General features: G+C 60.7%; 2 protein-coding genes and 1 long non-coding RNA gene across 3 annotated transcripts; 2 read left to right on the forward strand and 1 right to left on the reverse strand.

Moving 5' to 3' along the window:
• The first annotated feature begins 1,986 nt into the window (after positions 1-1,986).
• On the forward strand, positions 1,987-19,216 carry LOC134167514 (myosin-6). Its single transcript, XM_062626290.1, has 40 exons — positions 1,987-2,003; positions 3,869-4,070; positions 5,366-5,509; positions 5,602-5,758; positions 5,926-5,953; positions 6,032-6,140; positions 6,219-6,311; positions 6,382-6,445; positions 7,331-7,429; positions 7,522-7,625; positions 8,028-8,166; positions 8,246-8,364; positions 8,433-8,582; positions 8,823-8,993; positions 9,079-9,388; positions 9,465-9,538; positions 9,613-9,700; positions 9,790-9,907; positions 9,993-10,116; positions 10,292-10,428; positions 10,503-10,629; positions 10,706-10,834; positions 10,922-11,164; positions 11,370-11,546; positions 11,645-11,790; positions 11,879-11,969; positions 12,545-12,934; positions 13,014-13,140; positions 13,236-13,354; positions 14,381-14,577; positions 15,076-15,259; positions 15,808-15,973; positions 16,056-16,180; positions 16,257-16,565; positions 16,785-16,988; positions 17,132-17,257; positions 17,327-17,602; positions 17,776-17,871; positions 18,818-18,952; positions 19,040-19,216. The coding sequence occupies exons 2-40, from the start codon at positions 3,870-3,872 to the stop codon at positions 19,058-19,060; spliced, it is 5,817 nt and encodes a 1,938-aa protein (XP_062482274.1). The 5' UTR covers positions 1,987-2,003; position 3,869; the 3' UTR covers positions 19,061-19,216.
• LOC134167517 (uncharacterized) lies at positions 13,925-14,261 on the forward strand. The gene is made up of 3 exons (XR_009966210.1): positions 13,925-14,032; positions 14,094-14,124; positions 14,187-14,261. It is a non-coding gene; the product is annotated as an uncharacterized LOC134167517 (long non-coding RNA).
• A 3,381-nt stretch (positions 19,217-22,597) lies between the features above and the next one.
• On the reverse strand, positions 22,598-24,927 carry CDC42SE1 (CDC42 small effector 1). The gene is made up of 4 exons (XM_062626314.1): positions 24,804-24,927; positions 24,612-24,722; positions 22,770-22,844; positions 22,598-22,667 (listed from the first exon to the last, which is right to left on the reverse strand). Exons 1-3 carry the CDS (start codon positions 24,855-24,857, stop codon positions 22,773-22,775), a joined length of 237 nt encoding a protein of 78 aa, XP_062482298.1. The 5' UTR covers positions 24,858-24,927; the 3' UTR covers positions 22,598-22,667; positions 22,770-22,772.
• Positions 24,928-26,250: the final 1,323 nt, after the last annotated feature.

Genomic DNA, 26,250 nt, shown 5'->3' on the forward strand with positions numbered 1-26,250 from the left:
TCCTGCCCTATAGATGCCCCATAGCAGCGGTCATGGGGGTTCTGCCCCATAGATGCCCCCCCACAGACTGCAGACCCACTTGTTCTGCCCCATAAATGGGCCCCACCCATTTGGCACCCCCATATCCTGCCCCACAGAGGCAACAGAAGGAGGGAAAATGGGGTTCTGCCCCATAGATGCCCCCCCACAGACTGCAGACCCACTTGTATTGCCACATAGATGGGCCCCGCACATGGGGACCCTCATGTCCTGCCCTACAGATGCCCCATAGCAACGGTCATGGGGGTTCTGCCCCATAGATGCCCCCCCACAGACTGCAGACCCACTTGTTCTGCCCCATAGATGGGCCCCATACATGGGGACCCTCATGTCCTGCCCTATAGATGCCCCATAGCAACGGTCATGGGGGTTCTGCCCCATAGATGCCCCCCCACAGACTGCAGACCCACTTGTTCTGCCCCATAGATGGGCCCCATACATGGGGACCCCCATGTCCTGCCCCATAGATGCCCCACATGGAGAGGACATGGGGTTCAGCCCCACAGAGGCACCACACAGAACCCCATTGTTCTGCCCCATAGAGGACCCATGCACAGCAGGACCCATATGTCCTGCCCTACAGACACCCCACAGGCAAAGGAAAAGAGGCATCCTGCCCCATAGATGCACCTCTACAGACTGCAAACACACACATTCTGCCCCATAGATGCCCCATAGACAGGGAAAACAGGTGTCCTGCCCCATAGATGTGCCCCACACATGGAGACCCCCATGTCCTGCCCCATCGATGCCCCACAGGGAGGGGACATGGGGGTTCTGCCCCATAGATGCCCCACACTCACCAAATCCACACATCCTGCCCCATAGGCACCCCCCACATCCCACCCCTACAATGGGATTTGCTCTGCCCTAGAGCTCAGCCATGGGGCAGGGGTTAGGGCTGCCCTTCCCCCTCCTCCCATCCCCCCACCCCCCCACCCCCCCAAGGAATTCGCCCTCCCCCCAGCTCTGCCCCATATAAAGGCCGATGGGCAGCGGAGGCGGCAGAGCTGCCGCTGTGGGGCACAGAGAGGTTGGGGGGCACGGGATGGGGAGCGGGGGATCTATGGGGCATGAGGGGGGGGTATGGGGTGCACAGGGTGGGCTATGGGGCACAAGGGATTTCTGGGGCACACGGGGGGCTATGGGGCACACAGAAACTATGGGGCAGGGGGGGATTTTGCGTGGCACAGGATCTATGGGGCACAGGGGATGTATGGGGCACATGGATCTGTGGGGCTTTGGGGCACAGGGGTTCTATGGGGTGCACAGGGGGGTTACTGGATGCCAAGACCTCTGGGGTGGGGTATGCAGGGAGCTATGGGGTGTGGGGACCTTTGGGGGCTAAGTGGGGTCTGTACGGGATGTGGGGCACAGAATCTATGGGGCACACAGGGGGTTATGGGGCATGGGGGGTTATGGGTTGCACAGGATGGTTCTGGAGCACAGGAATCTATGGGGCTCAGGGGATCTAAGGGGTACCAGGATCGATGGAACACACGGGGGGGATGTGGGGCACGTGGCAGATGTGGGGTGCAGGAATCTATAGGGCACAGAGGGGGAACTATGGGCCATAGAGATCTATGGGGCACAAAGCGGGGCTTTTGGGGTATATGGGGTATGGGCTATGGGGCATGGGGTACCTATGGAGCAGCCTATATGGGGTTATGGGGCACAGGACGTATGGGGCACAGAGGGTACTATGGGGGAGGCTGTGGGGTGCATAGGAGTATGGGGCCCTGGGGGGGGGCGGTCGGGATTAGGGATCTATGGGGCACAGGGGGTGTAGATATAGATATGTCACTATAGTATGGGGGGGCAATGGGGTGCAGGAATCTATAGGGCGCCAGGGCTCTATAGGGCCTGTGGAGCCCATGGGGCTCCCTGGGCTCTATGGGGCAGCCCTTCACTCTCCCCCCCCCCCAGCTTCCTGTATCTTTGCACTTCAGACCCACTGATCCCAGGTGAGTGCGGTGCCGTGGGGAAGTTATGGGGCAGCAATGGGGCAGGGCACTGGGGGGGGAGGGGGGGGTCACTACTGGCTCTGCCATTCGCTATGGGGCCGGGTGTGTCTCTGTGCCCCATCACTATGGGTCAGGATGTGGCTCTGGCCCCATCGCTGTGGGTCAGCCCCACACTGACCATGGTCGCTATGGGTCAGGAGGGGGCTCTGGCCCCATTGCTGTGGGTCAGCCCCACACTGACCACGGTCGCTATGGGTCAGGATGTGGCTCTGGCCCCATTGCTGTGGGTCAGCCCCACACTGACCACGGTCGCTATGGGTCAGGATGTGGCTCTGGCCCCATCGCTATGGGTCAGCCCCACACTGAACATGGTCGCTATGGGTCAGGATAGGGCTCAGGCCCCATCGCTATGGGTCAGCCCCACACTGACCACGGTCGCTATGGGTCAGGATGTGGCTCTGGCCCCATCGCTATGGGTCAGCCCCACACTGACCATGGCCGCTATGGGTCAGGATAGGGCTCTGGCCCCATCGCTATGGGTCAGCCCCACACTGACCATGGTCGCTATGGGTCAGGAGGGGGCTCTGGCCCCATCGCTATGGGTCAGCCCCACACTGACCACGGTCGCTATGGGTCAGGAGGGGGCTCTGGCCCCATCGCTATGGGTCAGCCCCACACTGACCACGGTCGCTATGGGTCAGGATGTGGCTCTGGCCCCATCGCTATGGGTGAGCCCCACACTGACCACGGTCGCTATGGGTCAGGATGTGGCTCTGGCCCCATCGCTATGGGTCAGCCCCACACTGACCATGGTCGCTATGGGTCAGGAGGGGGCTCTGGCCCCATCGCTATGGGTCAGCCCCACACTGACCACGGTCGCTATGGGTCAGCCCCACACTGACCACGGTCGCTATGGGTCAGGATGTGGCTGTGGTCCCATCGCTATGGGTCAGCCCCACACTGACCACGGTCGCTATGGGTCAGGATGTGGCTCTGGCCCCATCGCTATGGGTCAGCCCCACACTGACCACGCTCGCTATGGGTCAGGATGTGGCTCTGGCCCCATCGCTATGGGTCAGCCCCACACTGACCATGGTCGCTATGGGTCAGGATGTGGCTCAGGCCCCATCGCTATGGGTCAGCCCCACACTGACCACGGCCGCTATGGGTCAGGATAGGGCTCTGGCCCCATCGCTATGGGTCAGCCCCACACTGACCACGCTCGCTATGGGTCAGGATGTGGCTCTGGCCCCATCGCTATGGGTCAGCCCCACACTGACCACGCTCGCTATGGGTCAGCCCCACACTGACCACGGCCGCTATGGGTCAGGATAGGGCTCTGGCCCCATCGCTATGGGTCAGCCCCACACTGACCACGCTCGCTATGGGTCAGGATGTGGCTCTGGCCCCATCGCTATGGGTCAGCCCCACACTGACCACGCTCGCTATGGGTCAGGAGGGGGCTCTGGCCCCATCGCTATGGGTCAGCCCCACACTGACCACGCTCGCTATGGGTCAGGATGTGGCTCTGGCCCCATCGCTATGGGTCAGCCCCACACTGACCACGGTCGCTATGGGTCAGGAGGGGGCTCTGGCCCCATCGCTATGGGTCAGCCCCACACTGACCACGCTCGCTATGGGTCAGCCCCACACTGACCACGGCCGCTATGGGTCAGGATAGGGCTCTGGCCCCATCGCTATGGGTCAGCCCCACACTGACCACGCTCGCTATGGGTCAGGATGTGGCTCTGGCCCCATCGCTATGGGTCAGCCCCACACTGACCACGCTCGCTATGGGTCAGGAGGGGGCTCTGGCCCCATCGCTATGGGTCAGCCCCACACTGACCACGCTCGCTATGGGTCAGGATGGCCGAAGCGGTGCTGGCGGCGCTGGGGGCGGCCGCCCCCTTCCTGCGCCCCTCGGAGGCGGAGCGCGTGGCGGCCCAGACCCGCCCCTTCGAGCCGCGCGCCGAGTGCTTCGTGCCCCACCCCCACCACGAGTTCGTGCGCGGGCGAATCACGGAGCGGCGCGGCGCTGACGTCACCGTCACCACGGAGCTCGGGGAGGTGGGCGGGGCCAAAGGGGGCGGGGCCAAAGGGGAGTCAAAGGGGGGGGGCTATGGGGGGGGGGTGAAGGTTTGGGGGTTCAAAGGGGGGAGATGGGGCAGCTGGACCCGGGGGGGGGGCTCTTCAATCATGGGGGTGCCCCCAATGGGTGGGAGAGCCCCAGCCCATGGAGGCCTCCGCATCCCATTGGACCCCCCCATCCCGCCAATAACCCATGCCCAACCCATGAGGACACCCCTTGACCCAATGAGGACCCCCCCAACCCATTGAAGACCCCCCCGAACCCATTGAGGACCCCCCAACCCACTGAAGATCCCCCAACCCATTGAAGACCCCCCCAACCCATTGAGGATCCCCCAACCCATTGAGGATCCCCCCCAACCCACTGAAGACCCCCCCAACCCAATGAAGATCCCCCCAACCCATTGAGGATCCCCCCAACCCCATGAAGATCCCTCAACCCAATGAAGACCCCCCCAACCCAATGAGGACCCCCCCAACCCAATGAGGAGCCCCCCAACCCAATGAGGAACCCCCAACCCATTGAAGATCCCCCCCAACCCATTGAAGATCCCCCCCACCCATTGAAAACCCCCCCAACCCAATGAAGACCCCCCAACCCATTGAAGAGCCCCCCAACCCACTTAAGACCCCCCCACCCATTGAAGACCCCCCCAACCCAATGAAGACCCCCCCAACCCATTGAAGATCCCCCCCACCCATTGAAGACCCCCCCAACCCATTGAAGCCCCCCCCAACCCATTGAGGATCCCCCCACCCATTGAAGACCCCCCCAACCCATTGAAGACCCCCCCAACCCAATGAGGACCCCCCAACCCATTGAAGATCCCCCAACCCATTGAAGACCCCCCCAACCTAATGAAGACCTCCCCAACCCACTGAAGACCCCCCCAACCCAATGAGGTCCCCCCAACCCATTGAAGATCCCCCAACCCATTGAAGAGCCCCCCAACCCAATGAGGTCCCCCCAACCCATTGAAGATCCCCCAACCCATTGAAGACCCCCCCAAACCAATGAAGACCCCCCCAACCCATTGAAGATCCCCCCAACCCATTGAAGACCCCCCCAACCCATTGAAGATCCCCCAACCCAATGAAGACCCCCCCAACCCATTGAAGATCCCCCCCACCCATTGAAGACCCCCCCAACCCAATGAAGACCCCCCCAACCCACTGAAGACCCCCCCCAACCCAACGAAGACCCCCCCAACCCACTGGAGACCCTCTCCCCCCATGAGACACCCCATAACCCCCCTCCCACCCCCCGTCTCCAGACGGTGACCGTGAAGGAGGCCGACGTCCACCCCCAGAACCCCCCCAAGTTCGACAAGATGGAGGACATGGCCATGCTGACCTTCCTGCACGAGCCCGCCGTCCTCTTCAACCTCAAGGAGCGCTACGCGGCCTGGATGATCTACGTGAGCAGCACCTCCATGGGGCCGTGGGGCACCCAGAGCCCGGGCGTCCCCTCCCGCTGGGTGCCCCTGACCCCCCTTTCTCCCACCCCCAGACCTACTCCGGGCTCTTCTGCGTGACCGTCAACCCCTACAAGTGGTTGCCCGTCTACAACGCCGAGGTGGTGGCCGCTTACCGGGGCAAGAAGCGGAGCGAAGCTCCCCCCCACATCTTCTCCATCTCTGACAACGCCTACCAGTACATGCTGACGGGTGAGCCCCTCCCTTGGAGACCCCAAATCACCTGTGTGCCCCTTGCCCCATGTGGGTCCAGCCCCATAAGCGGGTGATGGGACCCAACTGAGCCCATAAACACCTCCCCGTGGTGGAGGTTGAAGAACCTCATCCATCACCCCCCCTCCCTTTCTCTTCTCCACCAGACCGCGAGAACCAATCCATCCTCATCACGTAAGGCCACGCCCCCCCACCCCACCCCGAGGTCCAATGGGGAAGAACGTTCCTCACCGTCCCCTCCGTTGCCCTCAGCGGAGAATCCGGCGCGGGGAAGACGGTCAACACCAAGAGGGTCATCCAGTACTTCGCCAGCATCGCTGCCATTGGCGACCGCAAGAAGGAGGCAACCAACAGCAGCAAGGTGGGGCCTCAGGCCATGGGGGGGGGGGTCACCCGTGGGGTGGTGTCAGACCCCTTTGGACACTGTCCTGCCCCATAGGGCACCCTGGAGGACCAGATCATCCAGGCCAACCCGGCGCTGGAGGCCTTCGGCAACGCCAAGACCGTTCGCAACGACAACTCCTCGCGCTTCGTGAGTGGCCGAGGGGGGGGTTGGGGGTTGGAGCAGGGGGCAGGGCCTCAAGGAGAAGCTTCTTCCCCAGGGAAAGTTCATCCGGATCCACTTCGGGGCCACCGGGAAGTTGGCGTCAGCAGACATTGAGACCTGTGCGTGGTGGGGTCCATCTCCTGGTGTCCTCCTCCATGGCCCCGTGTCCCCCTCCATCTCCTTCACTTCCATCTCCTTCACCTCCATCTCCTTCACCTCCATCTCCTTCACTTCTATCTCCTCCACCTCCATCTCCTTCACCTCCTTCATCTCCATCTCCTTCATCTTCATCTCCTTCACCTCCATCACCTTCACCTCCATCTCCTCCACCTCCATCTCCTTCACCTCCATCTCCTTCACTTCCATCTCCTTCACCTCCATCTCCTTCACCTCCATCTCCTTCACTTCTATCTCCTCCACCTCCATCTCCTTCACCTCCTTCATCTCCATCTCCTTCATCTCCATCTCCTTCATCTTCATCTCCTTCACCTCCATCACCTTCACCTCCATCTCCTCCACCTCCATCTCCTTCACCTCCATCTCCTTCACTTCCATCTCCTTCACCTCCATCTCCTTCACCTCCATCTCCTTCATCTTCATCACCTTCACCTCCATCTCCTTCACCTCCATCTCCTTGTGTCCTTCAACTCCTTGTGTCCTCCTCCATCTCCTGGTGTCCTCCTTCATCTCTTCATCCATCCATCTGACCCTCTACCTCCATCTCGTCATGTCTCCATCTATATCCATCTCCATCCCCATCTCCTCATCCATGTCTCCATCCATCTAGTGTCTCTGTCCATCTCTTCATCCATCCAACCACCTTCTCATCCATCTGACCCTCCGTCTCCTCATCCCACCATCCATCTTCTCATGTCTCCATCCACCTGACCCTCCATCTCCGTCCCCATCCCATCCCCACCTCCATCCTCACCTCCATCCATGTCTCCATCCATCTCCACCTCCTTGTCCCACCACCCACCTTCTCTCTCCTCCCCCTGCCCCAGACCTCCTGGAGAAGTCCCGCGTCATCTTCCAGCTGAAGGCTGAGAGGAACTACCACATCTTCTACCAGATCCTCTCCAACAAGAAGCCGGAGCTTCTGGGTGAGCCTGGGGACACCTTGGACTTATGGTGACCCTATGGTGGTATCTCGAGTTCATGGGGCTGGTGCAAACGTTGGTTGTCTCCATCCCAGAGATGCTTCTGATCACCACCAACCCTTACGACTACAGTTACGTCTCCCAAGGAGAGGTGACCGTGGCCTCCATCGATGACGCTGAGGAGCTGTTGGCCACCGATGTGAGACGTCTCATGGTGGAGGGATGGGGGGGTGGAGACCTGGGATGGATGGAGGGGACCATGGAAGGAGGAGTCCATGGATGGATGGGTGGTCTATGGATGGATGGGTGGTCTACAGATGGATGGGTGGTCGGTCTATGGATGGATGGGTGGTCTATGGATGGATGGGTGGTCTGTGGATGGATGGGTGAGTCTGTGGTTGGTTGGAGAAGTCCTTGGATGGATGGAGGAGACCATGGATGAGTCCTTGGATGAATGGATGAGTCCATGGATGGATGAGAGCCCTCAGATGGCTGGAGAAGTCCATAACTCTGCTCAAATGGAAGGAGCAGCCCACAGATGGTCCAAGGGCTGGTTGCCCCCAGGGGGAGACACCCTTCAGCCTGTCCCTTCCCCTTCCAGAGTGCTTTTGATGTGCTGGGCTTCACCAACGAGGAGAAGGCCGGTGTCTATAAGCTGACGGGGGCCATCATGCACTTCGGCAACATGAAGTTCAAGCAGAAGCAGCGGGAGGAGCAGGCCGAGCCGGACGGCACCGAAGGTGGGTTCCACCTAAGGGTGACCAATCAGGATGAGGAACCCCCTCGAGGTCTTCCAGGTTGACCTTGTCTTCTCCTTAGATGCCGACAAGTCGGCTTATCTGATGGGCCTCAACTCGGCCGATCTTCTCAAGGGCTTGTGCCACCCTCGGGTCAAGGTTGGCAATGAGTACGTCACCAAGGGGCAGAACGTGCAGCAGGTGAGGAGGACACTTCCAAAGCCACCTCCTCCAGCAGCACAGAGCCCACCAGGGTGTCCTTCTTCCAGGTCTACTACTCCATCGGAGCCCTGGCCAAGGCGGTCTATGAGAAGATGTTCAACTGGATGGTGGTGAGGATCAACAACTCGCTGGAGACCAAGCAGCCGCGGCAGTACTTCATCGGCGTCCTGGACATCGCCGGCTTCGAGATCTTTGACGTGAGCCTTCAGCCCCTTGAGTGTTGGGTTGAGCCTTCTGGGTCTCCAGTTGACCCCGTTGACCCCACTGGGCATCCTGTTGACTCCCCTGGGTGTTGAGTTGACCCCATTGACGCCATTCGGTCTTCAGTTGGCCCCATTGGCCACTGAGTTGACACTGTTGACCCCATTAGGTCTTCAGTTGACCCCATTGGGTCTTTGGTTGACCACATTGACTCTCCATTTACTCTCCTCCCCCAGTTCAACAGCTTCGAGCAGCTCTGCATCAACTTCACCAACGAGAAGCTGCAGCAGTTCTTCAACCACCACATGTTCGTGCTGGAGCAGGAGGAGTACAAGAAGGAGGGCATTGAGTGGGAGTTCATCGACTTCGGCATGGACCTCCAGGCCTGCATTGACCTCATCGAGAAGGTACCACTGCCCCCAAGGTGGCTGGAGAAGCACTTTAGGTCCTGCTTGGTGTCCGCCATGACCAAGCAGGTCTTCTCCTTGCCAGCCCATGGGGATCATGTCCATCTTGGAGGAGGAGTGCATGTTCCCCAAGGCTTCGGACATGACCTTCAAGGCCAAACTCTACGACAACCACTTGGGCAAGTCGTCCAACTTTGGGAAGCCCAGGAACGTCAAAGGCAAGACAGAAGCCCACTTCTCCTTGGTCCACTACGCTGGCACCGTGGACTACAACATCATTGGCTGGTTGGAGAAGAACAAGGACCCTCTCAACGAGACGGTGGTGGGGCTCTACCAAAAGTCAGGCCTCAAGCTCTTGGCCAGCCTCTTCTCCAACTACGCTGGGGCAGACCCCGGTGGGTGGTTGGGTAGGGGGTGATGGGTGGGGAGATGGAGAAGGCAGTTTTCCATGGAATCATCTTTTATCTCCAGGTGGTGATGGAGGGAAGGGCAAAGGAGCCAAGAAGAAAGGTTCCTCCTTCCAGACCGTGTCTGCTCTGCACCGGGTATGGGACCCATGTGGCTCCACCCCCTGCCCCATAGCTCCTTCCCCTTGGCCAACCCTCTTCTCCACCCGCAGGAGAACCTCAACAAGCTGATGACCAACCTCAAGACCACCCACCCCCACTTCGTCCGATGCCTCATCCCCAATGAGCGGAAGGAGCCAGGTGAGGAGAAGGGGGTGATGTCCTTGTGATGGGGAGGGGCAGGGCTTGAAGCTGACCATGCCCCCTTCTCCCCCCCCCCTCCTCCCCAGGGGTGATGGACAACCCCTTGGTGATGCACCAGCTCCGCTGCAACGGGGTCTTGGAAGGCATCCGCATCTGCCGCAAGGGCTTCCCCAACCGCATCCTCTACGGGGACTTCCGTCAACGGTAGGAGCCCAGGAGATGGTGGGATGAGGTGGACAAAGCCATAGGGGGCTGAGCTTGGGTTGTCCTCATCTTCTGCGGCCACCAGGTATCGCATCTTGAACCCGGCGGCCATCCCTGAAGGCCAGTTCATTGACAGCAGGAAAGGTGCTGAGAAGCTCTTGGGCTCCATCGACATTGACCACAGCCAGTATAAATTTGGCCACACCAAGGTGAGGGCCTAAGGGTGACGGTCCCCATGGTGCCACCACCCAGGAGGTCATCTAGACCTCACTGTTCTACCCGCCACATGGTCCCCTGCCCATTGGAGCTCCCTGGGCTCCATCTCACCACCGAAGTGTGTTCTTCGTCCCCCAAGCAAGCCGATGTCTTCATCTCTCCACCAAGGTCTTCTTCAAGGCTGGGCTGCTGGGGCAGCTGGAGGAGATGCGGGACGAGCGCCTCTCCCGCATCATCACCCGCATCCAAGCGCAAGCCCGGGGACAACTCATGCGCCTCGAGTTCAAGAAGATCCTGGAGCGCAGGTGGGGTGGTGGAGCTGTGGGGCATGGGGGTGGGCCCGCTCCTGGTGATGGACACCTCACCGTGGCCAATCCAGGGACGCGCTGTTGGTGATCCAATGGAACATCCGGGCCTTCATGGGGGTGAAGAACTGGCCGTGGATGAAGCTCTACTTCAAGATCAAGCCCTTGCTGCAGAGCGCTGAGACGGAGAAGGAGATGCAGGTGGGTCGGGGATGGGATGAAGGCTGAGGAGGAGGATGTGGGGACACTCATGGAGGGACCTTTGGCCCTCCCCCAGACCATGAAGGAGGAGTTTGGGCGGCTGAAGGAAGCCCTGGAGAAGTCAGAAGCGCGGCGGAAGGAGCTGGAGGAGAAGATGGTCTCCATGCTGCAGGAGAAGAACGACCTCCAGCTCCAAGTGCAGGCTGTGAGTGAGATGAGCCCCAAAAGCACCTCTAGGAGGGGTCACCACCCCCCATGGGACCTCCCGTCATCACCCCCCGCCCCACCACAGGAGCAGGACAACCTGACGGATGCCGAGGAGCGTTGTGACCAGTTGATCAAGAACAAGATCCAGCTGGAGGCCAAGGTGAAGGAGCTGACGGAGCGGCTGGAAGAGGAGGAGGAGATGAACGCTGAGCTCACGGCCAAGAAGAGGAAGCTCGAAGACGAATGCTCTGAGCTGAAGAAGGACATCGATGACCTGGAGTTGACATTGGCCAAGGTGGAGAAGGAGAAACATGCCACTGAGAACAAGGTGAGGCCTCAGCCTGGATGGGGTTGAGGAGACCCAAGCTCGATTGGGTTGAGGAGGCCAAAGTCTGGTTGAGTTCAGAAGACCCAAGGCCCATTGGGTTTGGTTGAGGAGACCCAAGGGTGGTTGGATTGGGTTGAGAAGATCCAAGTCTGGCTGAGAAGCCCCAACCCTGTAACGGTGGCTGCCTGATGTTCTCCTTCTCCAGGTGAAGAACCTCACTGAGGAGATGGCCAGCTTGGATGAGACCATCACCAAGCTGACCAAGGAGAAGAAGGCCCTGCAAGAAGCTCACCAGCAAGCGCTGGATGACCTGCAAGCCGAGGAAGACAAAGTCAACACCTTGACCAAGGCCAAAGTCAAGCTGGAACAGCAGGCAGATGACGTGAGCAGGGACCAGGGCCACCATCTGAGGACCTCCTTGATGAGGAGGACAACCTTGGTTGGTGGGGACAACCTGAGGTTTCTCCCCATTCCTCGCAGCTTGAAGGCTCCTTGGAGCAGGAGAAGAAGATCCGGATGGACCTGGAACGTGCCAAGAGGAAGCTGGAAGGTGACTTGAAGCTGACCCAGGAGAACATCATGGACCTGGAGAACGACAAACAGCAGCTGGAGGAGAAACTGAAGAAGTGAGGCGGGACCTCCTTTGTGTGGGCCCAGCACGTGTGGGGGACACGGGCAGGGTCCTCAGTGTCCCCCCACCATTGGGTTCCACAGGAAGGACTTTGAGATCCACCAGCAGAACAGCAAGATGGAGGACGAGCAGGCGCTGGCCCTGCAGCTCCAGAAGAAGCTGAAGGAGCTGCAGGTGAGGGACCCAGGGGGTTGGGTTGAAGGGTCTCCAGCTGGTAGGGCTGGGTTGAGATGAGTTGGGTTGAAGAGCCTCCACCTCCTTGAGTTGGATTGAGCAGAAGAGTCTCCATCTGCTTGAGTTGAGTAGAATTGAAGGGTCTCCATCTCCTTGTGTTGAGTTGAGTTGAAGGGTCTCCATCTCCTTGTGTTGAGTTGAGTGGAAGGGTCTCCATCTCCTTGTGTTGAGTGGAAGGGTCTACATCTCCTTGAGTTGAGTGGAAGGGTCTCCATCTCCTTGTGTTGAGTTGAGTGGAAGGGTCTCCATCTCCTTGTATTGAGTTGAGTGGAAGGGTCTCCATCTCCTTGTGTTGAGTTGAGTGGAAGGGTCTCCATCTCCTTGTGTTGAGTTGAGTGGAAGGGTCTCCATCTCCTTGTGTTGAGTTGAGTTGAAGTGTGTCCATCTCCTTCTGTTGAGTTGAAGTTGGTTGAGTTGGGTTGGGATGAGTGGCTTGGAGGCCCTGCAGCCGGTTGGCTAAGCAGAAGCAACGGGTGAAGCCACCTCTAACCCTGCCCTCCCCTCGCTGGCCCCAGGCGCGCATCGAGGAGCTGGAGGAGGAGCTGGAGGCCGAGCGGACGGGCAGGGCCAAGGTGGAGAAGCTCCGCTCGGAGCTGTCGCGGGAGCTGGAGGAGCTCAGCGAGCGCCTGGAGGAGGCCGGAGGAGCCACCTCGGTGCAGCTGGAGCTCAACAAGAAGCGAGAGGCCGAGTTCCAGAAGATGCGGCGGGACCTGGAGGAGGCGACGCTGCAGCACGAGGCCACCGCGGCCGCCCTGCGCAAGAAACACGCCGACGGCGTGGCCGAGCTGGCCGAGCAGCTGGACAACCTGCAGCGGGTCAAGCAGAAGCTGGAGAAGGAGAAGAGCGAGCTCAAGCTGGAGCTGGATGACCTCAGCTCCAACATGGAGCAGCTGCTCAAAGCCAAGGTAGGAGGAGGTTGAGGTGGACGCCACAGCCCCACAGTGGGCACCAGGCTCTTGCTTCACGCCTTTGCCCTCCTCAAAGGTGGCCATGGAGAAGGTCTCCCGCACCATGGAGGACCAGGCAGCCGAGCACCGCGCCAAGCTGGAGGAAACCCAACGGGTCCTCAATGACACCACCACCCAACGGGCAAAGCTCCAGACTGAGAACGGTGGGACCTCCTGCCCCACATCTTCACCTTCCTGCCCCAGATCTTTACCCCCTTGCCCCACTTCTTCACCCCTCATGCCCTATGGACCCCCCCAGGAGAGCTAAGCCGGCAGCTGGACGAAAAGGAGGCCCTCATCTCCCAGCTGACCAGGGGCAAGCAGTCGTACACCCAGCAGCTGGAGGACCTGAAGAGGCAGCTGGAGGAGGAGGTGAAGGTGAGTTTGGAGGGTTGGGAAGACCGGGGGTCTCCAAGAGAGGACACGAGACCTGGTCACCTTCAGCCTTATGGTGGTAAAACCCAAGAGGAATTACATTCAGGCTGGTTGGGTTGGGTGGTTCCATCTGAAAGTTGGTTCAGTTCCATAAAGTTCCACTTTATGGAGGTCCCATCTGAGGGTGCTTCCAACTCATGGAGGTTCCACACTAAAGGTGGTTCCACCTGACCGTGGTGGATTTGGGGTCCCTCCATCCAGCAGTGAATGGGTTGGGTTGCTCTACGGGCCGTTGGGTGGGATCAACCATGGAGAAGAACAACTGGGCTGGCCTGAACACTGTTGGGTGGGGAGGGAGGTGGGGATGGGATGGTCAAGAGAAGGTTTGGAACACTGAGGAACAGCAGTGGTGATGAGCTGGAGGACCTCAAGGGACTGCAAGGTGATGGGAAGCCAATGGTCCTATCTCATCCTAAAGATCTAAGGAAGATTGGGTTGATCAGGAGAAGGTCTAGAGGAGGTTGGGTTGGTCTAGAAGAGGTTTAAAGAAGGTTGGGTTGGGTCTAAGAAAGGTCTACGCAAGGTTGGGTTGGTCTAGAGGAGGCTGGGTTGTGTTTAAAGGCCTAGAGAAGGTTGGGTTGGTCTAGAGAAGCTTCAGAGGTTTGGTTGGGTCTACAGAAGGTCTAGAGGAGTTGGGTTGGAATAAGGAAGGTCTAGAGGAGGTTGGGTTGGAATAAGGAAGGTCTAGAGGAGGTTGGGTTGGAATAAGGAAGGTCTAGAGGAGGTTGGGTTGGAATAAGGAAGGTCTGGAGAAGGCTGGGTTGGAATAAGGAAGGTCTGGAGAAGGCCGAGTTGGCCTGGAGGGAGATGGGTTGGCCTAGAGAAGGTCAGGAGGAGCTTGGGTTGGTCTCCAGAAGCTCTGGTTGGGCTGGGCTGATGAAGCCCATTTCTTGCCAAGCTGGAGCCGCCCAGGAGGGGTCACCTTGACCTTGACCCAATGGTGCCCCCTTTTGTTCTTCTTGCCCCCAGGCCAAGAACGCACTGGCGCACGCCCTGCAGTCGGCCCGGCACGACTGTGACCTCCTGCGGGAGCAGTACGAGGAGGAGACCGAGGCCAAGGCCGAGCTCCAACGCGCCCTCTCCAAGGCCAACTCCGAGGTGGCCCAGTGGAGGACCAAGTATGAGACAGACGCCATCCAGCGCACCGAGGAGCTGGAGGAGGCCAAGTGAGGAGACATCACCTTATGGATGGGGACAGCAGTGGGGAGACACCATGAGGTCTTCAGGCCATCCTGAGGGCCTTCGGGAGAAGGTTGGAGGACCTGGAGGTTGGGTTGGCCTGCAGAAGGTCTAAGAAAGGCCTAGAGGAGGTGGGATCGGTCTAGAGAAGGCCTGGAGGAAGTTGGATTGGTCTAGAACAGGTGGGGTGTTGGTCTCCAGAAGTTCTAGAGGGGATGTGATTTGTCTAGAGAAGGGCTAAGGAACCTCGGGTTGGTCTAGGAAAGGTCTAGAAGAGGTTGGGCTGGTCTGGAGGTCCAAGGAAGGCTGGGTTGGCCTACAGAAGATCTAGAGAATATTGGGTTCTTCTAGAGGAGATGGGATTGGTCTAGAAGGATCTGGAGGAGGTTGCAGGACCTGGAGGTGAAGAGTTGAGCCTTGGCCAACCTGTGAGTGGGAGAAGGTTTGAGGTGGCCACAACTGCATCTCCTGGTGGCCCTGGGCAGGAAGAAGCTGGCGCAGCGGCTGCAGGAGGCCGAGGAGGCGGTGGAGGCCGTTAACGCCAAGTGCTCCTCCTTGGAGAAGACCAAGCACCGGCTGCAGAACGAGATCGAGGACCTGCTGGTGGACCTGGAGCGGTCGAATGCGGCAGCGGCCGCCCTGGACAAGAAGCAGAGGAACTTTGATAAGGTTGGGGGCACAACAGGGGCTTGAGGGGGTGGAAGAGGAGGAGGAGAAGGGTGTGGAAGAGGAAGAGGTGGAGGAGAGAGAAGTAGAAGGAGGAGGAAATGGTGGAGGAGATGTGGAGGAGGATGAGGAAGAAGAGAAGGAAGAAGAGAATGAGAGGGAGGAGGAGGAGAAGGAGGAGACATGGAGATGGAGGAGGAAGAGAAGGAGATGGAAATGGAAGAGAAAGATGAGGACTTGGAAGAGGAAGAGACGTGGAGGAGGTGAACAAGGATGGGAAGAAAGAGAAGGAAGAGACATAGAGGAGGAGTAAGATGAGGAGAAGGAGGAGAGACAGAAGAACATGAAAGAGGAGAAGGAGAGAAGGAGCGGGAGGATGTAGAGGAGGGAGGTGGAGGAGAAGGAGGAGGAGGAAGATGAGAAGTGGAATGAGAACTTGGAGGAAGAGAAGGAGGAGGAGCAGGACATGGAGGAGGAGATGTAGAGGATGAGGAGGAGCAGGAGCATGAGGAGCTTCTCCCGCAGTGCCCATGCCCTGGTGGTGCCCACAGGTGCTGGCTGAGTGGAAGCAGAAGGTGGAGGAGGCTCAGGCTGAGCTGGAGGCCTCGCAGAAGGAGGCCCGAGCCCTCAGCACGGAGCTCTTCAAGCTAAGGAATGCCTATGAGGAGGCCCTGGAGCACCTGGAGACCTTCAAGAGGGAGAACAAGAACCTTCAAGGTGAGACCTTGGGGTCCTCGCACCCACCTGGTGCTTCCCCACCGTTGTCCATGTGCTGTGATGGGTCCTCCACCCTCTTCAGAGGAGATCTCGGACCTGACGGAGCAGCTGGGCTCCAGCCACAAGAGCATCCATGAGCTGGAGAAGGTCCGCAAGCAACTGGACGCTGAGAAGCTGGAGCTCCAGGCGGCGCTGGAGGAGGCGGAGGTGAGCCCGGCCCCATGGGTGTCCTGCACCCTTCTGTCCCCATGCTCATCAAGGTCTTCTCCATCCCTCCCACCAGGCCTCGCTGGAGCATGAAGAAGGGAAGATCCTGAGGGCCCAGCTGGAGTTCAACCAGGTCAAGGTGGACCACGAGCGCAAGTTGGCCGAGAAGGACGAGGAGATGGAGCAGGCCAAGCGCAACCACCTGCGGGTGGTGGACTCCCTGCAGACCTCCTTGGACGCTGAGACCCGGAGCCGCAACGAGGCCTTGAGGTTGAAAAAGAAGATGGAAGGTGACCTCAATGAGATGGAGATCCAGCTGGGACACGCCAACCGCGCGGCTGCTGAGGCCCAGAAGCAAGTCAAGACCTTGCAGGGTTACCTCAAGGTATGGTGGTGGTGGATGGGGGTCCCAGCAGGAGAAGATGGAGGAGGTTGGGATGGTCCCCAGAAGTTCTTCCACTCTTCTGGGGTAGCCCCCGGTGTCTCCACCCATGTGGTCCTCAAGGGTTCTTCATCCCATCCCCACCTCCAGGACCATTATGGTGGTGATGGGTGGGCATCCCCGTCCTCTCCCCACTGTGCCCCATCCCGTGGTGCTTTGCAGGACACCCAACTCCAGCTGGATGATGTGGGGCGGATCAACGAGGACCTGAAGGAGAACATGGCCATGGTGGAGAGGAGGAACAACCTCCTGCAGGCCGAGCTGGAGGAGGTGCGGGCGGTGGTGGAGCAGACCGAGAGGACCCGCAAGTTGGCCGAGCAGGAGCTGATCGAGGCCACCGAGAGGGTGCAGCTCCTCCACTCGCAGGTGAGACCTCCTCAGCCTCCGAGAGGGCACCTCCAGCCATGCAGAAACCAAGCGGGCATCTCCCAAGCTTCCAAGACGTCCATCTCCCATGCTCCAAGTCTGCCGGTCCCCCCCGTCCTGAGGTCTTCTCCTCCACCCTGCAGAACACCAGCCTCATCAACCAGAAGAAGAAGATGGAAGGGGACATCTCCCAGCTGCAGACCGAGGTGGAAGAGGCCATCCAGGAGTGCCGCAACGCCGAGGAGAAGGCCAAGAAAGCCATCACGGACGTGAGCAGAGCACCGCTTGTCCGGCGCCGCGGTGAAGGAGATCACGGCGTGACCCTCCTCTTCCCGCAGGCAGCCATGATGGCGGAGGAGCTGAAGAAGGAGCAGGACACCAGCGCTCACCTGGAGCGGATGAAGAAGAACATGGAGCAGACCATCAAGGACCTGCAGCTGCGCTTGGACGAGGCCGAGCAGTTGGCTCTCAAGGGGGGGAAGAAGCAGCTCCAGAAGCTGGAGACGCGCGTGCGGGACCTGGAGACGGAGCTGGAGGCCGAGCAGAAGCGCAACGCCGAGAGCGTCAAAGGCCTGCGCAAGTCCGAGCGGCGCGTCAAGGAGCTCAGCTACCAGGTGAGGGCACCTCGGGGGGGCTCCCCGCGGCCACAGGGACGTCACCCGCGGCTCACGGAGCTACAACGGGGTTGACCTGGTGGTCGTGGTAGAGCTCGACCAATACCTGCCTTGGAGGTGTCCAGGCGTGGTGAGGCCTCATCTCCAGCGCCGTCTGTGTCCTCTGTCTGCAGACGGAGGAGGACAAGAAGAACCTCCTGCGGCTGCAGGACCTGGTGGACAAGCTGCAGATGAAAGTCAAGGCCTACAAGAGGCAGGCGGAGGAGGCGGTGGGTGAAGGGACAATGGGGGGTGGGACGGGGCAGGAGAAGGTTGGGTGGGTGGAGGGGTGGATGGAGGATGGATGGAGGGATGGATGGATGATGGATGGATGGATGATGGATGGATGATGGATGGATGGATGATGGTTGGATGGATGGATGGATGGATGGATGGATGGATGGATGGATGGATGGATGGATGGATGATGGATAGATGATGGATGATGGATGGATGGATGGATGATGGATGGATGGATGGATGATGGATGGATGGATGGATGATGGATGGATGATGGATGGATGGAGGGATGGATGATGGATGGATGATGGATGGATGGAGGGATGGATGATGGATGGATGGATGGATGGATAGATGGATGGATGGATGATGGATGGATGGATGGATGATGGATGGATGGATGGATGATGGATGGATGGATGGATGATGGATGGATGGATGGATGATGGATGGATGGATGGATGATGGATGGATGGATGATGGTTGGATGGATGGATGGATGGATGGATGGATGGATGATGGATGGATGATGGATGGATGGAGGGATGGATGATGGATGATGGATGGGTGGATGGATGGATGGATGGATGGATGGATGGATGATGGATGGATGGATGATGGATGGATGGATGGATGGATGATGGATGATGGATGGATGGATGATGGATGGATGGATGATGGATGATGAATGGATGGATGATGGATGATGGATGGATGGATGATGGATGATGGATGGATGGATGATGGATGGATGGATGATGGATGATGAATGGATGATGGATGGATGGATGGATGAATGATGGATGAATTGATGATGGATGGATGGATGATGGATGATGGATGAATGGATGATGGATGATGAATGGATGATGGATGGATGATGGATGGGTGGATGATGGACAATGGATGGATGGAGCAGAAGGTCACCCCCTGCAGGAGGAACAAGCCAACACCAACCTGACCAAGTTCCGGAAGGTGCAGCATGAGCTGGATGAAGCTGAGGAACGCGCCGACATGGCTGAGTCCCAGGTCAACAAGCTGAAGGCCAAGAGCCGGGACATCAGCACCAAGGTGGGACCTCCTCCACCACCACCCTGCCCCATGGCTCTGCCCCATGGCTCTGCCCATAACCGTGCTCCATCTCCTGTCCTACCCTAGAAGCTGCACGATGAGGAGTGACCCCACCACCAAGACCATGTGACCCCATGACCCCACGTGACCTCTGACCTCAGCACCACCCCTCCCTGCCCAAGGCGGGGCCTGATGATGTCACTAAGTGACCCAACATTGACCCAATGTTGACCCAACGTTGACCCAACATTGACCCAACATGACCTGAAGCAGCCTTGGGGGCTGGAGAGGTGTCAATGGGGAGCTGTGGGGCGGGCGTGGGGCTGGGAGCAAGGCATGATGGGATGGCACTTGGAGGTCTGATTTGGTTGAGGGATGAGGCCATGTGGGGACACCAGGAGATGCCGAGCTGGACACCAGCAGCGAGGGCATCGTGGAGGACACCAAGGTGGAGGCCAAGAGACCCACAGGTGCCACCTACACACCCAGGACTGACTCCTGGGACCCATAACTGAGCCCCAGACCCATAAGTGACCCCTCCAGACACACAAATGGCCTCTGGGGGACCCATAACTGAGCCCTGGGACACATAAACGTGTCCCCCCCAACCCCATAAGTGACACTTGGGGACCCATAAGTGTCCCCCAGGGACCCACAACTGACTCCCCAGACCCTAAAGGCCCCCTGCGTGAACCACAGAGACCCAAAGGAACGCGCAGGGACCCATAGAGACCGGTTGAGGGGGCAGAGCGGAGCGGTGCTGGCGGGAGCCGGGATGGAGCCGGGGCCATGCGGGGACGCCGGGGATGAGCGGGCGGGCGGGCGCTAGGACCCGGGGCGGCCTCGGCGAGGGGGCGGAGCCTGTGCTGGATGGGGCGGGGAGAGGGGCGTGGCCATGTCCATACAAGGAGCGCGGCGCCTCCTGGCGGCTGAGAGAGGAACCGCGCCCGGGGGCGGCGGTACCGGGGGGGGGGAGCGGGGAGCATCCCATAATTGCAGGCTGTCCCGAGCACAGCGCATGGGATAGGGATGGGAATGGGGTGGCGATGGGATGGGATGGGATGGGATGGGATGGGATGGGATGGGATGGGATGGGATGGGATGGGATGGGATGGGATGGGATGGGATGGGATGGGATAGGGTGGGATGGAGATGGGATGGGATGGAGATGGGATGGAGATGGGATGGGAATGGGGTGGCGATGGGATGGGGATGGGATGGGATGGGGATGGGGATGGGGATGGGGATGGGGATGGGGATGGGATGGGGATGGGATGGGGATGGGGATGGGGATGGGGATGGGGATGGGGATGGGATGGGGATGGGATAGGATGGGATGGGGATGGGATAGGATGGGATGGGGATGAATGGGATGGGATGGGATAGGATACGGATGGGATAGGGTGGGACGGGATAGGATGGGATGGGATAGAATGGGATAGGGTGGGATGGGATAGGATAGGGTGGGATGGGATAGGATAGGGTAGGATGGGATAGGATAGGATGGGATAGGATAGGATAGGAAGGAATAGGATAGGATAGGATAGGATGGGATGGGATAGGATAGGATAGGGTAGGATGGGAAGGGATGGGATAGGAAGGAATAGGATGGGATAGGATAGGATGGAATGGGATAGGATGGAATGGGATGGGATAGGATGGAATGGGATAGGATGGAATGGGATAGGATGGAATGGGATGGGAAAGAATAGGATGGGATGGGATAGGATGGGAAGGAATAGGATGGGATGGGATAGGATGGGATAGGATGGGAAAGAATAGGATGGGATAGGATAGGATGGGATAGGATAGGATAGGATGGGATGGGATAGGATGGGATGGATAGGATAGGATAGGATAGGATAGGATAGGATAGGATAGGATAGGATAGGATAGGATAGGATGGGATAGGATAGGGGAGAGCAAGGTGCATGTTTCTTGGGGGAGGACACGAGGGTCTCTGTGTTAGCGGTGTCCCGGCTGCTGTTCAGGGCTCTCCTGTAGGAACATGGCTGTGTTCTGCTCCGCTGGCCCTGCCACACTCACCTCCGCTTCCTCCTCCTCCGGAAGCTGGCTGTTGCCCTTCCTCTTCCCCACCGATCAGTCGGAAGGAATTCCTGCCCCATGGCGTTCTGAACTCCACCTTCACAAACCCACCGCTGCCTCAGTGTCGCACGTGGCCATCCCCTTCCAGCCACGGCCGCTCGGCAAAGCACCATGAGAGGAACCAGGGCAGGAACGAACACATCCCCAAACCCGCTCCAGACGGAACCGAACCCCGGCACCAGTGCTCCCGTGAGCACCGCGATCCGCCCGGTCTTGGGCACCGAACCCGCTCCAGACGGAACCGAACCCCGGCACCAGTGCTCCCGTGAGCACCGCGATCCGCCCGGTCTTGGGCACCGAGCCCTCAGCCTCTCGGGCACCCCAGAAACCAGATCCCGAAGTGCAAACACCCAACTCCTGCTCCTAATCCTGCAGGGCCACGGCAGGGAGCCCGAGAGCTGAATCCTTCCCATCACCGAGACGTGAAAGCGATGTGGGTACGGCCCGGCTCGCCCCAAGGGGGATCCCGGGATCCCTGTTCTCCTGCGGTGCAAACCTCGCTGTCAATGGGAGCCTTATGGAGCACGGACACGGGGAGGAGAGCACGGATGAGGGTGCAGTGGAGCCTGGGGGGTAACGCAGGGCTCAGCACCCATGGTGGGAGCCTTGGGCTCCTGCCCCAAACCCTCTGGGTCTCGGTGTGGGGGGGGAACGATGGGCGCTGCCTGCGCGGTACCAGCCAAGGATGCTCTTCCCTCCGCCAAGCTGGGCTGGCAGCAGAAGGGGACGCAGCCCCAGCGGCACAAGCAGCGGCACCAGTGGCTCTCGGCGTGCCCCAACCAGCACCCATGGGTGAATAAAGGCCGTGGACAGGAGCAGGGTGCCCACTGCGTGGGGCCTCCCCTGGCAGCGCGGGGCAGGGAGGGAGCGTGGGCACCTGCAGGCGCGCTCCTGGGCCAGCACAAGGGGTTTATTGCAAGGACGGGTTGGTTCCAGCAGCACCGCGCACCCCACGGGGCCGGGAAGAGCGCGGCTCCTCACGGGAGCATCGCGGCACGGAGCGCGGTGACCGCCTCGGCCGCGACGCCCGGCGGCTGCTGCGGGACCGGGGATCCTGGCGCTGGTTGAACTATGTACACCCGAGCCCGAAGTCAGGAGCCCGAGCACCGCCACGGCTCAGGCCCCGTCCTGCCTCGGCCAGCGCCAGCGCGACGCTGGCGGTGATCCCAGAGGAGAGCGCTGCAGTCCTGCCCCCGCGGCCGCCCGGATGGCGTTTTGGGGGGGGGGGGAGCTTAAAAAAGACCTCTCTATCCTAAAAAAGGAGGCAGTGCTGGACACGCTGCCCGGAGGCACCGGAGGCACCGGAGGCTCAAGCCACAGGCATCGGTTTTGCTGTCCCGCGCCGCTCGAGGAGCCTCAGCACCGCGTCGGGAGCGAGGCACCGGCGCGGAGGCAGGGCTGGAGCCCCGGGGTTTGGCACATCCCGCGGGCAGCCGCGTCCTGCCCGCTGCGGCGCTGCCGGGGCCGGTGCCGCCGGGAAGCAGGGGGGCACCGGGAGGCGGGCGAGGGCTGCGCTGCATAAATCGCCGCAGGGTGCAAGCGCTCGAGGGCGGCCTCTGCTCTCATTGGGGTTCAGGCAGGCGAGGTTTGGGCTGAAAACCCCAGGAATCTGCAAAGGGCAAGGAGAGCGGTTACAGAAGCGCCCCATGGTGTGTCCGGGGGGGTGGGAGGGGGGTGCTGGGTGCTCAGGGCCCCCACCACCGGTACTCACATGCTACAAGACCCGGGAGCCGCTCCACTGCCGCTCCCATCCACCCTTGGACCTCATCTCCTGCACAGCACCGGTCTGTGGGGAGCGGGGAAAGGGAGGGGGGTGAGGAGATGGGGGGGAAGGGAGGGGGGGGGAAGGAATAGGGGTGAAGAGATGGGGCGAAGGGATGGGGTGAAGGGATGGGGGTGAAGGGATGGGGGTGAAGGGATGGGGGTGAAGGGATGGGGGTGAAGGGATGGGGTGAAGAGAGGGGGTGAAGGGATGGGGTGAAGAGATGGGGTGAAGGGATGGGGTGAAGAGATGGGGTGAAGGGATGGGGTGAAGGGATGGGGTGAAGGGATGGGGGGGGGAAGGAATAGGGGAGAAAGAATGGGGGTGAAGAGATGGGGTGAAGGGATGGGGGTGAAGAGATGGGGGTGAAGGGATGGGGTGAAGGGATGGGGTGAAGGGATGGGGTGAAGGGATGGGGTGAAGGGATGGGGTGAAGAAATGGGGGTGAAGAAATGGGGGTGAAGAAATGGGGGTGAAGAAATGGGGGTGAAGGGATGGAGTGAAGGGATGGGGTGAAGGGATGGGGTGAAGGGATGGGGTGAAGGGATGGGGTGAAGGGATGGGGTGAAGGGATGGGGTGAAGGGATGGGGGTGAAGGGATGGGGTGAAGGGATGGGGTGAAGAGATGGGGGTGAAGGGATGGGGTGAAGAAATGGGGGTGAAGGGACGGGGTGAAGAGATGGGGGTGAAGGGACAAGGTGAAGGGATGGAGAAAAGGGATGGGGGTGAAGGGATGGGGTGAAGAGATGGGGTGAAGGGATGGAGAAAAGGGATGGGGGTGAAGGGATGGGGTGAAGAGATGGGGTGAAGGGATGGGGTGAAGGGATGGGGTGAAGGGATGGAGAAAAGGGATGGGGGTGAAGGGATGGGGTGAAGGGATGGGGTGAAGGGATGGGGTGAAGGGATGGGGTGAAGAGATGGGGGTCAAGGGATGGGGTGAAGGGATGGGGTAAAGGGATGGGGTGAAGGGATGGGGTGAAGGGATGGGGTGAAGGGATGGGGTGAAGGGATGGGGTGAAGGGATGGGGTGAAGGGATGGGGTGAAGGGATGGAGTGAAGGCATGGGGTGAAGGAATGGGGGGAAGGGATGGGGGGAAGAAATGGGGGTGAAGGGATGGGGTGAAGGGATGGGGTGAAGGGATGGGGTGAAGGGATGGGGTGAAGGGATGGGGTGAAGGGATGGGGTGAAGAGATGGGGTGAAGAGATGGGGTGAAGGGATGGGGTAAAGGGATGGGGTGAAGGGATGGGGTGAAGGGATGGGGTGAAGGGATGGGGTGAAGGGATTGGGTGAAGGGATGGGGTGAAGGGATGGGGTGAAGGGATGGGGTGAAGAGATGGGGTGAAGGGATGGGGTGAAGGGACCCAGCACCCCGACACCACCACCCTGCACCCAACCATGGGCCCCAGCACCCCGACACCATCCCCCTGCACCCAACCATGGGCCCCAGCACCACCCCCCTGCACCCAACCATGGGCCCCAGCACCCCAACACCACCCCCCTGCACCCAACCATGAGCCCCAGCACCACCACCCTGCACCCAACCATGGGCCCTAACACCCCGACACCACCACCCTACACCCAACCATGGGCCCTAACACCCCGACACCACCACCCTGCACCCAACCATGAGCCCCAGCACCCCAACACCACCACCCTACACCCAACCATGGGCCCTAACACCCCAATAGCACCCCCCTGCACCCAACCATGGGCCCCAACACCCCAACACCACCACCCTGCCCCCAACCATGGGCCCCAGTGCCCCACTGCTGCCCGAGGGCAGGGTTACCATGGGCAGGCCTTCACCCGCAGCCATGTCTCCGGAGCCGATGTGCGTCAGGTGCACGAAGTTCATGGGCTCCCCGATCATGGAGCGCTCGATTCGCCTCCTCCTCTTCTTCTGCAAGGGGATGAAGGCCGTGAGCCCCCCCCCGCCTCCATCACCAGCACCCCCCCAAGCAGCCCCATTGCAGGCACTCACCGGCTGCGGCTTCTCCAGGACGCAGCAGCCCAGCTTGTGCCAGAAGTCGCTCATGGTGGCAGGAGCCGCGGCGCAGGGGGCCCGGCGCGGGCTCACTCCATGGACCCGGTGCGGGCGGCTGCAGGGGTGGGGAGGGAAGGATGGCAGAGCCGAATGCACCCCGAGCACCACGGATGGAACAGAGCCCGCGGCGGAGCCTGGGCATCACCGCAGGGGCTGGGGCCAGGGCAGGATGCGGCCCCTGGCCCTGGCGCAGGTTGGGGATGAGGGGATGCTGAGGCAGGACGGGGCGGCCCTGGTAAACCCCAGCACCTATAAACACCCCGGCCTTGCCAAAACGGGGACGGAGCTGAGCTCTCCCGGGATGGGGGAACCACCGGGGTCTGTGCCCATGGCCCCGGTTGGGGCACCCAAAGAGGGGGGTGGACAATGGGGAAGGGGGGGGTCACCCCAAAACGGGTGTCCCCAAGAGAGGCACTGAAGGGCGCCGCGGCCGGAGCACAGCCCCGGAGCAGGCACCGCGATGGCACCGGGGGGAACCGGGGCACGGCCCCGTTTGGCAGCTCCTGGTGCTGGCAAACAGGAAACGTCCCCTTCCTCTGCCGCCCGGCACCGGCACCGGCACCGGATGGGTCCAAAGTCCATGGCTGCCATCCGGCCCTTCCTGCAGGCACTGGGTGCTGGAAGGGGGGGGGGGTGGGTGCTCAGCACCCCTTTGGGTGCGGATGGGTGCTCTGGGCCCGCAGGATTGCATCACCCCAGCGTTGGCCCCATTCAGAGCCTCGCCAAGGCCCAAAGGCAGGATCCGGCCCTGGGGTGAGCCCCGGCTCAGCACCCACTGCAGAGTGCGCAGCACCACCGAGCACGGGCAGGTTGGGGCACGTCGGGGGCTAAACCCAGCCATGGCTACAGATGGGCACGGGGCTGGGGGCTCCTTCCCTTTCCTTCCCAGCCCCATTCCCTTAGGGCCCCCGCTCGCTGCCGGATTCAATGGGGTGGGGAGGCCTCGGGACCGGGCTCAGCCTCGCACCCATGGAAACCCCACGGGGTTCAAGGCCCCACGACCCCCCTCAGCCCCCCAACCCCACCCCACGACCCCCCTCAGCTCCCCAACCCCCCCCATGGCACCCACAGCTCCCCACCCCCCCCCATGGCACCCACAGCTCCCCAACCGCCCCCATGGCACCCACAGCTCCCCAACCCCCCCCATGGCACCCACAGCTCCCCAACCCCCCCCATGGCACCCACTGCCCCCCAACCCCACCCCATGGCATCCCCAGCCCCCCAACCCCACCCCATAGCACCCACAGCTCCCCAACCCCCCCATAGCACCCACAGCCCCCCAACACCCCCCCATGGCACCTACAGCTCCCCAAACCCCCCCATGGCACCCCCAGCCCCCCAACCCCACGCTACGACTCTCCCCAGCCCCCAACCCCCCCCATGG

The sequence above is a fragment of the Pezoporus occidentalis genome, unplaced genomic scaffold (genome assembly GCF_034315485.1).
Source record: "Pezoporus occidentalis ecotype Australia unplaced genomic scaffold, CSIRO_AGI_Poc_V1 ctg29, whole genome shotgun sequence".
In the NCBI taxonomy this organism is placed as follows: Eukaryota; Metazoa; Chordata; class Aves; order Psittaciformes; family Psittacidae; genus Pezoporus; species Pezoporus occidentalis.